Below are 18,330 nucleotides of genomic sequence, written 5' to 3'. Positions count from 1 at the left end.
TCTTGTTTGAACATTTATGGATTTCAGCAAGTTAAGATGCTGGCTAACTCCTTAGTTACAACATGTCAATTGTGGATTAACCGAGAAAAAAAGCAGCTAATGAAAACAAAATGTTTGGGTTGGGAAGTATAAGGAGTAACCACATTTTGTCTAGAGGCTATTTGAAAATAATTGATGGAAGCCATAGATTTATTGGACATTTTTAGCTTTGAATAAAAGGGTGAAAATTACCTATAGACACAAACACATTCATCTTATCTTCAGTTCTTTAAATTACATTATTTGTCCTTTTAGAATTGACATAATTCATGCAAGTCATAGAATTGTTGTCATTTGCACATGTACTAGGGGCGTTATATCACTAACGCTCGGTATAAAATTTGAAAATATAACAGCCCAGGCCTTGTGAATATTTCCAACAAATCTATGGGTTGAATGAATTATTATTGAATTTTACCACTGATAACCTGAATATTGTCAACAATATTTCTCTGTAAAATGTGTTGACAAAAAGACAGAAGTAGGGTAAACTTATAAAGACCCTAAGTCAAGTACGGTGACCTATAGTTGTTAACTTCTACGTCATTTGGGTTATGGTGGTGAGATCAATGATTCAAAGAAAAATTGAAAAAAAAATATTTTCCATAATATACAAATTCAAATTGACGCTCTTAAACCAGATATGTTATGCACAATTAATATATGTAATTACTGATATTTGATTGAATCAAAGGATGAAAGTAACCTGAACAATTTTAGCATATTATTTGATGGATTTATGATACTTTTAGATTTTCAAATTAAAGAGATGAAAAGGTGGCTTTTATATCTTGAGTGCCAAATTAAATAACCAGAACTTTTAAACAACTCCCAGAAAATGAACTTCGATTAGTTTGTTGAAAGGGTTTATTAATACAATTTCTGAAACAGTATTGTAAGATATGACAAAAATGTGTCATTATATAGTACTCTTTTGTACATTTTCTTAAACATTACAGTAATCGAGCTAAAAGTTTTGAATCCAGCTCTAATTACAAGATCAGAAACCTTTTTAAAAATAGAGTGGACAGCCCCAGCAGCAACAGGTGCAATAGAAGAATTCCGATATCAAGTAGGCTCAGGAACTGTAATGTCTCTCAACAAGGAATCAACAGCTAATATTACAGGATTGACTCCTGGTAGCTTGTACATAATTAAAATTATCTCTGTGGATACAAACAGTAGACCAAATGAACAGACAAATTATGTTGAAATCAGTTATGCAACAAGTTAGTATTGCTAAAATGTACACTATAAAAGCACCTCTGTTTATGCTGAAATATTTTCTTTTATTTCGGGGATAATAACCATAAAATGTGATCCAAAATAAAATGTACACTGTCCATTGTTATCTGCAGAATGTATTTTTCCATTATGAACTTTGTCATAGGTATACAAATTGGGGAACAGGTATATGTTAAGTGAGATCTGGTAATTTTTTTCTCATTTTTATCTCATCTGACCCAAAGAGCCAGTACAAACTATTGCTGTCACTTAGCATCCATTGTAGGTTGGTGTCTCTGAACTTGTTAAAAGTTGTCCTCCTACTTAATATAAGCTAATTGAAACCAAACTTGTCAACAATGATCCTCAGAGTATGAACTATAAAATATGTGTTCGACGATCATACCCCTAACATGTCTGTCATTGCTAGAAATTGAACATAAGGATTAAATGCAAGTAAGAAAAAGTTTTTAAGTTGTTGGTTTATGGACCACCTGAAATGTTAATTGAAATATTTGCGCAGTAGCATTTTCCTCAAATTATGTGCATTACTATATCATATTTAAACATAAACAGAAATGATAACTAATCGTCCTTTGCGTTGAATAAAAATCTCAAAATAATCTGTTGTATTTGTGTTCTTAAAATAGACAATCTAACAGGTTTGGAAATGTTGTTTATGCAAATAATTTTACGGAACTAAAACCAAAGTTAACAGCCATTTACAATCAGTTCGTTTTCCGTTTTTTGTCATAATTCCGCAAGATTTTATGTTGAATCATTTTTGGATGAACTGTCTCATCCTCATATTGAAATGGACCTTTCCACGCAAACAGGAAAGATGCAAAGTAAAAAGTAACAGAAGACAATCACTAACAATAATGAATTTTCTTGTTTCATAGGTTGTATACAATTTTTGTTCTGATCCATTTGGGTATCAAATGCGAGGTTATAGCTGGATAAAAGAACGAAATCAATATCCCCTCCTTTACAATAGAAGGGATGTGGAAAACTGTTATATATTGGTGCAACATGTTTTTTCATTTGCTTTTCTGCCTGAAGCTTATTATTCACTGTGTTTTGTGAAAATCGATAGATAGTCTGTATATTTTTTATTTTTTCGTTCATCGTCCAACGATCATTTACACCCCATTTGAAAAATGTATGCACATTACACACCGTTTTTAGGAATTTATATGACATGGATATGCATTGTATGTGAAAAACATGTGAGAAAAAATGTTTGGTACTCGTTAATTAGCATTGATGAAGGTGTCACTGATTGCTGTTTAATTTAATACCTGATTTAATTTTTATAAAAACTGAAATTCTAATAATCCTTATCAAATATGCACATTATTGTGATGTGTTGATCAATACAGAAGACTGATTAGATATTTCATTTTATTCAAACTTTAGGGTGGAAAAAGTTCAAATACTTGCATGTGTATATATAAAAAAAAAGAAGATGTGGTACAAGTGCCAATAAGACAACTCTCCTCAAGAGACCAAATGACATAGAAGTTTACAATTATAAGTCGCTGTACAACCTTCAACAATGAGCACAACCCATACCGCATAGTCAGCTATAACAGGCTCTGATATGACAAATGTAAAACAATTTAAATAAAAAAAAACTCCTTACGTATGAAAGTTAAAAAATAGTAGTGATATCTTTGAATATGCAGGGAAATATATGCTTAAATTTTCACATTTGTAAGTTGCTTCTAACAAAGCAAAACAAAAAATGCATGTCAAAAACGATATGCAAATACATAGAAATTGTTTCAACTGGGTTGCACTTTTTATGACCAAATTATTTTCCTAAATTGTCTTTCAGAACCTGCAGCTCCAGGGCCAATCAAGGCTGACAGTAACCTTTTAGTAACCAATGGATATATAACAGTTAAATGGGGTTTTACAGGAACTGTTGCTCTGTACACTGGTACAGTTAGTGAATTAATTACAACTCCTTTTAACACCAGTAATACTGAACGTGTGATAAATAATGCAATGAATGGACATAGATATACCCTGAAACTGACGACTCATAGCAATGGATTGATAAGTGATGAATATTCAGAGGTTTTTAGAACAGTCATTACGCGTAAGTGATCTAGAATAATTAATATGAAGAAAAGACGGGTGAAACATCAATTTAACAGAAACACAAAAACACAAATTAACCAAAACAAAAAAGTTACTGGTTAATATATGTATAGTCATCAATAATACACAAGTATTTGTAGAATATGTCTAGGTTTAAGTGCCCTGACAAACAAAAAATGAAATAAATTTAACAAATTATCAATCTTTAACTTTGAGAAAATCAAGATATTAAGATGTAACCAAAGGTAACACAGTAGTGACTATTTTACATCATTGTAAACTTAATTCTCGATGTCCTGCATGAGTATATAGTACATGAGGAAAAAAGACAGAAGTAAAAAATGTATTTGCAATTTGACAGAGGTTTCATGAATAACATTCTTTAGGTACTCAATCATGACCAAAAGTTTTTAAAGTCAATGTATAAAACATATGAAACTATATAAAAACTAAATTGTCTAAATAAAACAACCAAAACAGTCTAGGTCAAATTTGCCTGAGGGTGTTGCAACCTTAGTTCTTTCTCAATTCCATATTAACTTTACGAACAGGAAATTTGTTACAAACAAAACGTAGCATAAAACTTATGCCAATACGAATGCACTTGCTAAGGCTGGAGATAACATTAAACTTAAACTACATAATGACAAGACAGAAGCTAATCTGATTTACCATATGCTTATTTCATAACTATATTTTAGGTCTGTTACAAAAATTGTAGGGTGAGAGAAACCTTAATAATTCAGAAGTTAGAAGAGCTACAAATTCATATTATACGAAGTTATAACACATTCATATTATATGAAGTAAAACAAATTCATTTTTAATCAATTAAACAGGCATGACATTTCAATATATTCACTCTTGTTTCTCATTAGGAATGATTGAAACCATATGTTTGATATTGAAAATTATCTTAATGTTAGACATGCCATATAATCAGGTAAAAAGAAATGATGTTTTGATGGGCCAGGAAAAAGATGAATATTTTTTTTTTGATAACTGCATATGACTTGACTGTAAGTATATTTCTCTCCTAATATTGCTGTTCAATAAAAATTCTGCCCAAAGGGCAGTTTGTTTTATCAAACCAACCTGTTCAACTGGTCAGAAATGTTAACCAATTGCTGTAGAAAACTAAAGTCAAGTCATCAAAGTGCAAGGTGATAAAGCATACCTACAATTTTATAAATTTAGAAATGTTTAGCTTCATTTTGATAATATCAGTGAAGTGGAATTTAAGTTTAATAGGATTGTAAGTATGCTTTATTTTTTCACCTTGCACTTTGATGACTGTGGTTTTCTACAGCAATTGGTTAAAAAAAATTAGCGGTTGAACAGTTTGGTTTGATAAACAAATCGCAATTGGGTTAGAATTTTGAATAAACTACAATAGGTGAAGAACATTGCACTTACAGCCAAGTCGCAGTACATGGGGGTAAGTTTGTTATGATATAGCATTAAGATTTCATTTACATGTATATACATTTTGACACTTTATTTTTTTAGGACCAAATCCTCCAACAATACAAAGTTGTGCAGAAATAGTATCCACTAGTATAGATTTGAAATGGCAACCACCTGCACTACCTAATGGAGATATTCAGTACTACCTGATTGACACTTCTGGTCCATTTCCTCCATCACAGATCAATACATCAACTAGTGTTCTCACATATAAAGTTGAACCTCTGCTTGCAGGTATCTGTTAGACTAACTGCTAAATGAACCAACTTAGTTTAAATAACAATGAAACCTAAATACCCTTCTATCTCATTTAAGGTCAAAATTTAGTAAATTTTAAGATAGCCTATCAGTAAAATTGATTTCGCCTGGCCACTTTATTCGGATTTAATTTTTTAGACAGCATTTTATTCCCTTTAAATATGAAAGGCTGATTGTTCATTATTTAATTAGTGATGTGCAGTGCCTAAATAGAAAATTAGAAAAAATTCATGAAACAAAAGTTTTGTTCATTGAGTAACTCACAGTATTTTTTTGTACCTGTACATAGTAAATGCAACCTTAACCTTTCAGAAATGTAATTTGACTACCTGTAAAAGAAATTAACTAAAATATACTTAATTATAATAACATCTTATAATGAATCTACAATTTTTTTGTAGCAAACCAATATTGTTTCATAGTGAAAACAGTAAATGATGGACCTGATAGCATTAAAACAAGCGGCAATAGTAATCAGTTGTGTTGTAGAACAAAAGCAGCTTGTACGTATATTTATCATTTGAAATAGGTTATTCTTGAAAAGTCAGGTAACTCAAATAGCTGGAAGAGCCATTATGTTTTATGCACCTGTTTATATTATTGTTTACTGTCTGTCTCTGCTGTCCACATATAATAGAAAAAGGTGAGAGAAGGATTTGCATGTCGCAGACTTACTCAAGTACGGTTATATTCATTTATGAGGGTTAGGATGGGGTTTACAGAATAAATACTACAGAAAAATTGCCCCAAAAATTAAAGAATAGAAAAAATAGACAAAAAAAATAAAGAATAGAGAATAATGGGATGCTCAGATATAAAGAATAGAGAATGATAAGCAAAATTTATAAAAAAAAAGAAAAGAAAAATAGCTTAAAAATTTTGAGAATACAGAATTGAAGGACCCCCCATTCAGACCCTCATTTACCTTAAATTATAAAAATATTGACAGGATAGGTAGAGAAAAGGCAACTTTAAACTTTAAAAGTTTTCCAATTTTTATGCCCCCGCCGTAGCGGTGGGGGCATTAAGTTTTACCCTTCTCCGTCCGTACGTCCCAAAATTGGTTTCCGTTCTCTAACTTGAGTTTGCCTCAACCAAATGTTATGAAACGTATACACAATGCTTATTACCACAAAACACAGATCAAGTTTGAATTTTAGTTGCGTCACTTTAACCGTTCTAGAGTTATGCCCCTTTATAAATGGAAAAATTGCAAATTTTTTAGTTTCTGTTTTCTAACTTAAGTTTGCCTCAACCAACTGTTATGAAACTTATACACACTGCTTATTACCACAAAACACAGATCAAGTTTGAATTTTGGTAGCGTCACTTTAACCGTTCTAGAGTTATGCTCCTTTATAAATGTAAAAATTGCAAAAATTTTATTTTCTTCTAAATATCAAGTAATTTTTAAAATTGGAGTTATCTTCCTTTGTCCATGGTTATAGTTGAATCAACTACAATCAATGCTTTATACAATGCAATGTTTAATTTTGACTTCCACTGATAAAACACAGATCAAGTTGAATTTGGGTAGTGTCACTTTAACCATTATTGAGTTATGCCCCTTTATAAATCGAAAGATTGCAAAATTTTTAGTTTCCATTCTATAACTTAAGTTTGCCCCAACCAAACATTATGAAACCTATACACAATATTCATTACCACAAAACTAAGATCAAGTACAAACTTTTTGTTTCCGTTTTCTAACTTTAGTTTGCCTCAACCAAATGTTATGAAACTTATACACAATGCTTATTACTACATAATACAGATTAAGTACGAAATTTGGTGGCGACACTTTTACCATTCGTGAGTTATGTCCCTTTATAAGCATAAAAATTGCTGAATTTTTCGTTTCCGTTCTCTAACTTTAGTTTGTCTCAACCAAATGTTATAAAACTTATACACAACCGTTCTGGAGTTATTCGTGTTTACAAATAGAAAAATTTCTGAATTTTTAATTTCCGTTCCCTTCTTAAGTTAGCTTCAACAAAATGTTATGAGACTTACACACAATGCTTATTACCACAAAACTCAGATCAAGTTCAAATTTGGGTAGCGTCACTTTTACCGTTCTTCAGTTGTGTCCCTTTATAACTATATGATATGCAAGCGGGGGCATCATCTGTGTCCACATGTGGACACTATCCACATTTATTTTATTCTAGAGTTATTGGACCATCAGATTTAACACAAGTTTGCTTGGATTAATTAACTTCCAACTGTATATTGTTGTTAGGATTGGAATATGTAATCTCTTACAATTTTTTTTTATTATTCTCATGCATCTTGATAATTAAGTTTATTCCTCTTAAACAGATTTCAATAATTGGTTGTAGTAATATACATGATATAAGTTACTGTAAATTCAGAAAGTATTGTGAGGTTTTTTTTAATGCGAATAATGCGACTTGGTGAATATAGCAATATATATGAACTCGCATTCTGATATCTGATACATATATCTGTATGCAGATTTTCCTGATAAAACAATAATTAATATCGCATTTTTGTCCATTTTTCAAAAATCGCAATAATTTCTGAATTTACAGTAATAATATAATGAGTAACAAAGGATACATTTGGATTAGATACATGTTAAATGCGGAAAATAAAATGCAGAGTTTTTTTCATTATTTCTATCCAAAAAAGGTAATCAACATTGAAAAAAAGTTGTCATTCATTGATACTTACCTTTTTATTTTACAGCATCAAGTGAACCAACAGGTGTAACAACAAATGTTTTGTCCAGTAGAAACATTTCTGTTTCATGGAACTATCCAGACAATCCACAAGGAGATATATTTGGTTACCGTCTACGTCTTAGAGTGAACAATAAATGTCAGGTGGAGATTATATTCTTTTGCACTGATTGTCCTAACACAGTAAGTGATACAGCAGATAATAAGTTTTCAACATTATGCGATTTCAGATTTAGATCACAGGGATTACGAGTCATTCTCCAAGAACTATTTAATATAGAAAATTGAATCTTCTCTTGAGGCACAAATGTGCAAACAGTCCTTTGTATTAAAATTTCTAATAAATTGTAAAAAGCAGTAATGTTTACTCAGATCTAATTCTCAATGATTTAGATCTGGGGAAAAAAAATGTTGAACTCTTTCATATTTTGAATATTACTGTAACAGACATAAATAACATAGAAAGTGGTAATTAATTCATGTAAATAATTCTTTCATGCCATGCTCTATATAGAAACAAGAGGATTCTAATGAGACAACTCTCCACCATAGGCCAAATGATGGTAGAAGTTATCAACTATAGGTCACTGTACGGCGTTCAAAATTGAGCAATACTAACACTCCATCTTAACATGGATAGGCATTATATTTGTCAATATTTTTAAACCGAGCTTAAGTGAGGTGTAAAATATTGACACATATAATGCATTCCCTTGTTAAAATGAGCATAGAGGATGGGTCTTGTAGATAAAGCATGGCACATAGAATTATTCTAATTCTGATTAGAAATTCAGAAGTTTTGTACTTAAAAGAAGACCTATATGAAATGCTGAAAGACAGCCATTTTAATTTGATGTGGCCAAACATTCTAGAAAACCAACTGTTCGATGATTATAATTTAATATGAACAGAAACATGTAAAGTTACTTTTAGAATTATCTTATTTGATTTCCTAGCAAACAACACAAACAAAAAAAAATCTCAATTTGACGGATTTAAATTAAGATTCCCAGCATTTTAAATTAAATGAGCGAAAATATTTTATTCCATGTCATCCGAATGCAACACACTGGTTCAAAAATACACGTTTTTGATGCAGACATCTTAATGTAATGATAAACAGTTCTTTTTATTAATTCACTAAAGGCTAAGAAAGTAAATAACTTTCAACACGGCAACAAAAATACAGTATTAAAAATGTATTGATTATTAAGTCTTTGTTTATCTTGTTTGTTTTATAGCAAACCATTCCGTACAAGGATTGTGGAGGGGACAAACAAAGACAAACAGTAAACCTGAATAAAAACCAAACAAGTACAACCATCAGCTATGTAGTAAGGCAATTATTACCATACACTAACTATGATGTCTGGATTGCAGCCCATACTACAGCAAATGATGGGCTGAGACATGAATCAGTAGTACAGACAATATCTGAAGGTAAACGTTGCACAGATTTTAGCTTATGAAAAATACTTGTTGATTGTATCTTGACTCTAACTTTTTTGTTCTATGATTGGCCATGATTTTTACTATTTTGTCCTTCCAAAAATAAGTTCCCATTCAGTAATTGCTGTTTACTTTTCCGAATGTTTTGTAATTATAAATCAAATTTATGATCTAAATCTAGTAGCCTTTCCGTGTCAAAATTCGCTTTGTGTTTAATAGTGTTGTAAACGGTTATCCGGTTAATTGTCGGAAGGACAGAATATCGAACACCGAAGTCATAAACAGGTTAATCGGAACTTATTTTCAATTTTGATAGTTTTGATATAAACGTATATTAAAATCATGAAAAAACGATATACATATGTTCCAAATGTCGTAGCTACAATCCCGTCCCCTTTTCCCCGAATGTGACCTACCAAATTAGACTTATTACCGGGTTTGTACTATCATGAGCAACACGACGGGTGCCACATGTAGAGCAGAATCTGCGTACCCATCCGGAGCTCCTGAGATCACCCCTAGTTTTTGGTGGGGTTTGTGTTGCTCAGTCTTTAGTTTTCTATGTTGTGTTTTGTGTACTGTTGTTTGTCTGTTTTTTTTTCTTTTTTTAGCCATGGCGTTGTCAGTTTATTTTCGACTTATGAGTTTGAATGTCCCTTTGGTATCTTTCGCCTCTCTTTAACATGATCATCGTGGCACTTAATGTTATCAATTATCCCGTACATTTTTGACTCAATTAACAATTAATACATTCCAATTTTACTTAAATCAATTAGCACAAAGACATCGTAAGTATAAATAATTCGGATGGGTGTGAAAGCTAATCAAATTTTACAATTTAGTTGTTAATTTTATTTTAACTTAATATTGAGTGAACGTAAATGTAAAAATGCGAATCATCCACACCAAAGGCGTGATCATATATCAAACCAAATGCTGATTCAAAAATTGTGAAATGTAAACTTAGTATATAGTGGTCGTACCAGTACCATGCATATGCAGACATGAACTATACAGAATGTTTAAGGAAAAGGTTTGACGGTAAACTTTGGTACCTCATATTACTGTAGACTCAGACATTATTGCATGCATTTTTTATTGTGATTTTTGAAGAATGAACAAAAATGCGATTTTAATTATTGCGAATTTAGGAAAAGCTACATACAGATTTATGTACCAAAAACTAGAATGCAAGTTCTTACTATTGCGACACTGAAGGATTCGCATTATTCGCATTAATAAAAAAAAACTCGCAATAATTTTGGGATTTACAGTATATAACCATACACCATGATAAAGTACTGCAGACAATTCTTTGATTGGTTGATTGATTGATTGATGTTTGCATGACGTCCATTCGAAATTGTTTCATTCATGTTAAGGATGAGAACAAATGAACAATTAATTCAATAGTCATTTACTGCTGCAATAATGATCGATAGGCATGGAGGGTTGGACATTTGAAATTCAACTGGAAAATGAAGATATATTTGATAGGGACAAAATAAAGCCTTGTAACAGGCCCTCTACAGACCCCGCAAAGGTTTGCAACAAGGGTTAACGTGTGAATAACGCGACACTTTCTCGACACGAGGCATCAGATTCAATGTCCACATTTTGACCAGACGTGGCTGCAAATTCATACATCCTTCACAGACAAAAGAACACCTCACTTCGACAAGTGTTTTCTGCAGGAGGAAGACCAAAAGCAACATTTTTTCTCTACCCTAGTCACTCTTTAGGGAATATTTTTTTGAACTTTAACTTTCATAGCGGTTAACCGGTTAATTGGTAGAAAGATTATCCGAGTTACCAGTTAGGTAAAAATGTCCAATTTGACAACACTAGCTAGCTTTTAATCAACTAATTACAGGTAAAATTTCATACCGATCAGTTTAGTATTACAAAAGAAAGAAAAGACAACTTTTTTAAATGTTTATAACCAATATTACAATAAAAAGCTAGGTGCGAGATACCACTTGCTATTGAACATACTTCCATAATAGAGGATTCCATAGAGTGAGATAACCTATTGTCATACTTTAGTTTTTAACTACTTTAAAAGTATAACTGTGCTTAAAAAAACCTGGCGTCATTTTATAACTGTCCCTGGTTTTGATTTTCTATAAAATAGCACTTCGAATTAATAAAATTGACGATTTCTCAGTGAATGGATTGGTTGGCTTGTAGACTAAGGAAGTATGGAAATATTTTTTTCTTTCATCTGAATATGAACAAAGACTATATTCTCTACATTTTCCATAGACAATGACAAGAAGTTAAAATTTTTGGCCTGGTTCCTGGCCAACGAAAGATTATTGTTATTATTTGAATGGAGTATTGAATCTGAGCTCAGTTTTGAACATGTAGCTGGGTCTGGACTTTAAGGTTTTTAACTTGTTTTAGCCACTTTTTGTGAATATTGTTCAAACAGACCATTATTGTCAGATCGCTTGATTATGTGTCACTGTCAATGCCACCAAAGTTACTGCATAATCATTTAACGTCAAAATTAGCTCCACAGAAGCCTTTGACTGTAGACGACATCCTTTTTAATGTTTAATGCTTAACGACTGTCTATCCATCCATCAGTTTATCACGGTCAATGCCATGAAATTTATTTCATTTTTCTCAGGAAATATATATTAAAGCGTCATTAAATTTTGTATCTAGCTACATGTGAGTATGCTTTATCCTCTGATTATTTTGAAATCCATCACGTATTAACTTCCTGTTTATCTAAAACTTATATTTTCTTACATATTTTTGCCATGTATGAAATTTTAAATGCATTTTTTTAGGATTCAAACAGCTTGTTAGTATTAAAGCATTTGGAAAAATTACATTTGCAGTTTATTTCTTTTGGTTCAATTATGCCTATGTTATGTTCATTTTGTCAGGAACAACGGACGAGAGTTTCATGGAATTTGGAATCAAGCTTCGTGTGAGCATGTTATTACTTTGAGACCATGTATTTCACATTCATCCTTTGGCAACTACCTTTTTAATTAATACTTGTTTTGAGGATATCATTAAAGTAATTGCTCACAATACATCTTTTTTATATACAAACAATCCTATAAAGTAACCGCTACCAGTGCAGTAATGAATGATACGTTAGTAGATATTCATAATTAAGTATTATGACAACACAGTTGATATAATGGGATGGCTTCAGAATTTAATCTTAATAAATTTAAGTCATGATTTAAACGACCATCTTCAATGTTTATTGAAGACCTTCAAATTTTAAGCTTAAATTGTAGAGATATCGGTATTCTATGCATTCATAGAGATGTAAACGTCAAAAAGACACCAACCAAACCAATATAGTTTTAAGCTACTTCTATTCAGTAAATTATAAAAATAAGAAGATGTGGTATAATTGCCAATGAGACAACTCTCCACCACAGACCAAATGACATAGAAGTTAACAACTATAGGTCACCGTACGGCGTTCAACAATGAGTAAAACCCATACCACATTGTCAGCTATAAAAGAAATAACAAATGTAAAACAATTCAAACGAAATAACTAACAGCCTGATTTGACGGGGTTAAACATGTTAGCGGGCTCCCAACCTTCCCCTTTACCTTTGACAGCGGAGTAACAGTACAACATATGAACACACAATAAAAATCAGTTGATAAGGGCTTAATTCATCAGATCACAAAAACACAGAAAGGACGCGGAAGGGTATTTATACATTCCTACAACAAAACAGACATTAAGTTCAGATCTGAGAGTACTCGAAGTTACTAACAGATAAGTTCAAAGCCAATATCAACTAATAAAAAAAATCATGCATCTAAGACTAAAGTATCAATCAGCACAAATCTACCATCCAATAAGACGTCATTAACAGTCAGAATAAATCATGACTTGTACAATGCCAAAATACAGGTATCGACAGATTGTAGAACCGTGAATGTGCATATGTATATGTATATGTATAAAACAACAATATTAGTTTGGTTTTAATTTACTGATAACAAAATCAATATCAATACCAACAAAAACAATATTTAAAGATCTAATAACAGTGTTGAATTGTTAACCTTTTAGGATAAGTTTATTTAAAGGATCGATTAGTTTATCCGGATGTAATCTAAATTTCAGGGCGCGGTAAACAACATCTCCGTAAAAATTAGGATGTGCTATCCCATTTGAAATAAGTTTTCTATAGGTACAACCAATCTTACAAACCAAATCTTTGTATCTATGGAAGCATTTGGTAAAGGTTTTAAGTAATTCGTGGTAACGAAATCCCTGACTTAATAATTTACCAGTAATACATAAATTAAGATCATTGAAATCCAAAACTTCACTACAGATACGGGCATAGCGAACGAGTTGTGAAATATAAACACCGTAAGATGATGCCAAAAGAATTGGGAAAGAAAAATCGTCCCTTTTGTTGTAAATTTTAGTGTAGAGTTTCCCGTGTAAAATTGAAATATCTAGATCTAAAAAAGGACAGTCATTACCGCTCATATTTGATTAATCTAAAGTAAGTTTCTTTGGGTAAATTTCGGCAGTATGATTAGAAAATTCTTCATATTTAAGGAAAAATATCAACAAGATAACGAAAGATAAAGTTTTGTTGAATTTATCAATTAAATGCAATCAAGACGGGTCTTAACTGAGTTTTGTCATAAACTGTAATTCATAGCAGTACAAGAACAAGTCTGCTATTGAAGGGGCGCAATTGGTGCTCATAGGAATACCTACAACCTGCTGATACACTTTATTGCCGAAACGTACATAAATTATATCAAGGAAAGAATTAACCGCTTCAATTATCTCATCATACCTTTAATAATTATATCTAGCATATCTACCTTTCTCATTAGAGAAGAAGGCTTTAAATGAGTTGCAGCAAATATAGATTTTTCAAACGACCATTTAATTACATAGGAAAACTTTTGTTTGATAAGATTGTGTGGAAGTGTAGTGTAAGAGTTGAAAAGGTGAAAATTATTGAAAAACTGTCAGAAGAATCAAAAGGACCACCAAAAGCACGTAATTTATCTAAACCATCCAAAGAATTTTTTTCACTCCAAAAATAGTTAATTCCACAATTTTTGAATGTTTTATTACAGCAGTTATTGATAAGTTCTTTAATAGTAGTTAAGGAAGTAGTTAAAAGCACTGAAAACTCACTAGAGACCGAGATGAAACGATCTTTTACGGGTTTTCTGTGTAGTTTAGGTAACCACAACATAGTAGGGACCTTCAAATGTTCAGAAGAGGTCTTAAGCTGTGATGTGGTTATAATATGACTGTTTAATATATGACTCTCTGTGGAGCGCACTGATATGAATGTAGAATAATTTGTAATTTCATTCTTAAGAACTTCCCTGTAGTATTTACGTCATACCACCACCACATTGTTGGCTGCTTTGTCGGCCGTTTCAAACACAAACCGCTTTGCAAGTACTTGAAGTTTGTTTCTTATTCTAGAAATAGGCATATTATATACTCTTTTATTTATTTCTAAGTTATTTTCAAAATGTGATATACGAATATCCACAACATTCATACATTTATTCAAATAAGAACCAACAGATATTTTATCAGATGTTTCCCGTTTACACCAATTTTTACAATACGACGAAAAATCATCTTTTATGACCTGACGACCCTGTTTCCAATCTATTTTAGATTGAGGACGATATTTTGGTCCTCTTTTCAAAAAGTTTTTAACCTCTCGGTCTTGAACGATATTGAGGTCCCCCATAATAATATGGCCATAGGGATCATATCTAAAACTCGACGATTGACAGTCTCAAGTTAGAGGATTATTATTTTCTACAATGACGTCTGGTGTTACTGAGGTAAAATTAAAACTTATACTTCCGATGGGTTTGTTGTATGTATACAAAATAATAGGTGGTTCTGTGTTATCAAAATAGGGAGGTATAATAATGTTTTGACTGGAAGAGTCATTAAATATACTCGAGTAGTTGGTAAAATCAATACCTCTGTTAATATATTTAATTTTCAGAAAATGCCATTTATGATTTTTTGGTTTATCAATACGCGGTAACAGCCTATGGTGACAATAAGCTGTAATTATATAAGTACTTTCATAGAGTGGGCTGAAAAACGAGACTGTGTCACGCTCCTTGAACATATCATGTAATTTGCTAATACGTATTTGACGAAGTTTACATAATAGTTGATGCCTACCATTGTTTTGAAATAAAGATAGGAGATCGTCAAGTGTATAATTTATACGATGTTTAATTCGTTGATTTCGATTGATACGTTTGCCATGAGACCTAATATTGTGTTGCCTTTTATCAACAATATTTATGATATCTATAGAAAAAGTTTTAGATATTATATTGTATTTAGACCAAGGGATATGCTGTTTGCAGTCGTTTAATCCAAAACAATTTTACGGGAATCTTCAATTTGTTTATGAGATTAGTCTTAAATAGCCGGCGAAATGATGATCTAAGTCGATAAAACAAATTTTAAATTGCTAACACTAGCTGGCTGACTGACTTCATAGCGAAATGATGTCTCCATCAAAATCGGTATAAGAGAGACAACTCGTGATGAATTAGTTGCACAAGTAAACAAAATTGGCGAATGACAAGTAAATCGAGACTTCGAAATGATCAACGACTGATACCATTTATGATTATATAAAAAAAAATACAACGGCGACTTTCTACCTCATTCGAATTAACTTCCTAAACAATTAAAACAGGAAATTGAATGATTGTTTGAGTTATCATTTTATGATGATTTGCGTCGTGCGGATTTTGCGTAATTACTCAACTGTTTTTTTTTTATTATTTTCATTTATTACAAGCCTACCAGTTAACTTTTCTATCGGCTTAGGGTGGGAATTCATAATATTCTTATAATCAGTATTGAAATATAGAAAGTAAAAAAACAGCTGACTGATAACTCGATTTTAAATACATTTATACACATATGCGGCGTGATCAGCTGATGATTACCAGTTTCTTTTCTTGTAGACCAATTTGTTAATAAGAGCGATTTCGTTTATAAAATCTATGTCTTTTTTGGCCAATTACAATAAAATTGACTAGATATCTTCATTTCTTGGCCTTTTTGGCTTCATGAAATCTCAAGTTAACAATTGACATGATGTGCTGGTCATTAAATATTTTTTTTCAATATAGAAATTTATGACAAGTAGGGATTTTTGTTTCGCCTGCCACGAAAAAGTCGCAGTATGCAATACATAAGGATTACCATCCGGCGGTGGCGGCGGCGGTGATGTTAACTATTTGAAGTTAGAAGACCTGGATGCTTCATACCTTGTATGCAGATACCTTATGTCACGAAGTTTCCAACTGCCATGTGTCCATTGTCCTTGACATCATTTTCATGGTTCAGTGACTGCTTGAAAAAAAAATTGTTTGTTTTTTCATGTGCATTTCTCATCTATTATGAGTAATATGATAACTTTATTTGGTATATGGGTTCCTTGCAACGTCTACATGTCCGTCATACAGGGTTCACTTGACATTGACCTTATTTTATGGATCAGTGATCAAGGTTAAAGTTACGTGATTAGGTATTTTTCCCATAAACTATAAGCAGTAGGTCAACTATATGTGGTGAATAGAATGATTGTAAGACGTACGTTTCAGTCTGGCAGGTTTCATTTGACCTTGACTTCATAATCATGGTTTATTGGTCAATGTTAAATTTTTGTGATTAGGTCTGTTTTTCAAGTACAGTCGACTCTCATTATCGCGATGTCAGCCGGACCAGAGAAATATTTAAAGATACCTGTAGTCCGACTCAAACGAATACCGAAAGTTTGACAGACCAAGATAGAAACTTTAAATCGCAGAAATGATCAGCAAGACAAGATCTACAAATAAGCCGTAATGGCCAAAATCTTCAGCCGACTTGTTATTTTAGTTATTACCCTTAAATGATAATTGTTTACATTTTTATGAATTTGTTTGCCTATTATCTTCAACACTACAATAGATTGATCGATTGATTGATTGATTGATCGTTGATTGCTTTACGCCACATCAGCACTAAAAGGCTATATCGCGTCGAGAGCTATTTTAAATAGTATAACAAGACTTTCTTTTTTTTTAAACAAACAAAAAGTCTTTCAATTTACTAAAACTTTAGTTTAAAGCGAAAATACTTATTAACAAATAAAATTTATCAATAAGATAACATGATGAAAACTTAAAATCATTTTAATCTAATACAACAAATTCAAATTTAAAAAAGAAACAATTCTTGCAACAGGAAAACTACAATAGATAAATAGAAACTTTAAAAACTTTTAAAAAAGGAAAAAATATCAGCATGATAAGATCTACAAATATGGCAACATGGCGGAAATTGTCAGTTAGATTTTAATAGAGTTATTCCCCTTTAATGATGATTTTTTACTAAAAAGTGGCCATTGTTGAAGACGCAGGTGAGCGACAAAGGCTCTTAAGAGCCTTTAGTTATTTAATTAATAAGGAAAATAAGCTGCATTCTCTTGGTATGAAATAAAAACAGCAAGATGCCTGAATGAAAAGTGTTAATTTTCACGTTGCAGGGACTGTATACATAGAAAAGGTAGGCAGTTCCTATCCAATCAGAACCCATATTGAAATGAATCCTCAGTCTCCATGAAGGGTGAAATTTGCAGACTATACAACGTTCATACACACTGAATGCTTCTTTGAATCAAAGTACTCAGTATGATTATTTGTGACATCATGCATTCTATTTTATTCAATTGTCGGGAGAATTTGAATTACGAAGGTGCATACAATTATACCTATATCTTTTTTACATGTTATTTGACTGGATACCTCAAGTTAAAGATTATACTTTCCTAACAAAAATATGCAAATCTGTTATTCAATTTTGTTTTATACAGTTCCACAGACGCCCTTGAGTGTAACTGTCTCAGTTGTGAGTTCAAGTGAAATAACAGTAACATGGAATCAGCCAGCACCAAGACCAGGAGTTACAACTTATCATGTTAAAGCCTATGAAGTGGCTGGAAATGCTCAACCGGTATTAGTAAAAATTGTAAACATGACTGGTAGATATTTTGAGTTTTAA

General features: G+C 31.8%; 1 protein-coding gene across 1 annotated transcript; it reads left to right on the top strand.

Moving 5' to 3' along the window:
* Positions 1-3,687: 3,687 nt before the first annotated feature.
* On the top strand, positions 3,688-18,330 carry LOC127726783 (usherin-like). The gene is made up of 6 exons (XM_052234238.1): positions 3,688-3,706; positions 4,882-5,073; positions 5,499-5,600; positions 7,810-7,985; positions 9,044-9,242; positions 18,143-18,330. The coding sequence occupies exons 1-6, from the start codon at positions 3,688-3,690 to the stop codon at positions 18,328-18,330; spliced, it is 876 nt and encodes a 291-aa protein (XP_052090198.1).

Source organism: Mytilus californianus, unplaced genomic scaffold (assembly GCF_021869535.1).
Source record: "Mytilus californianus isolate M0D057914Y unplaced genomic scaffold, xbMytCali1.0.p SCAF_18, whole genome shotgun sequence".
NCBI classification, from domain to species: Eukaryota; Metazoa; Mollusca; class Bivalvia; order Mytilida; family Mytilidae; genus Mytilus; species Mytilus californianus.
The sequence above is the reverse complement of the archived record's forward strand: the minus strand, read 5'-3'. Positions and strand labels throughout refer to the sequence as shown.

Bases quoted from the DNA above. Each gene is read 5' to 3' on its own strand.
- LOC127726783 (XM_052234238.1), top strand. The intron at 5,074-5,498 runs GTATCTGTTAGA...ATTTTTTTGTAG, and splicing joins AGTTGAACCTCTGCTTGCAG to CAAACCAATATTGTTTCATA. The intron at 7,986-9,043 runs GTAAGTGATACA...TTTGTTTTATAG, and splicing joins GCACTGATTGTCCTAACACA to CAAACCATTCCGTACAAGGA.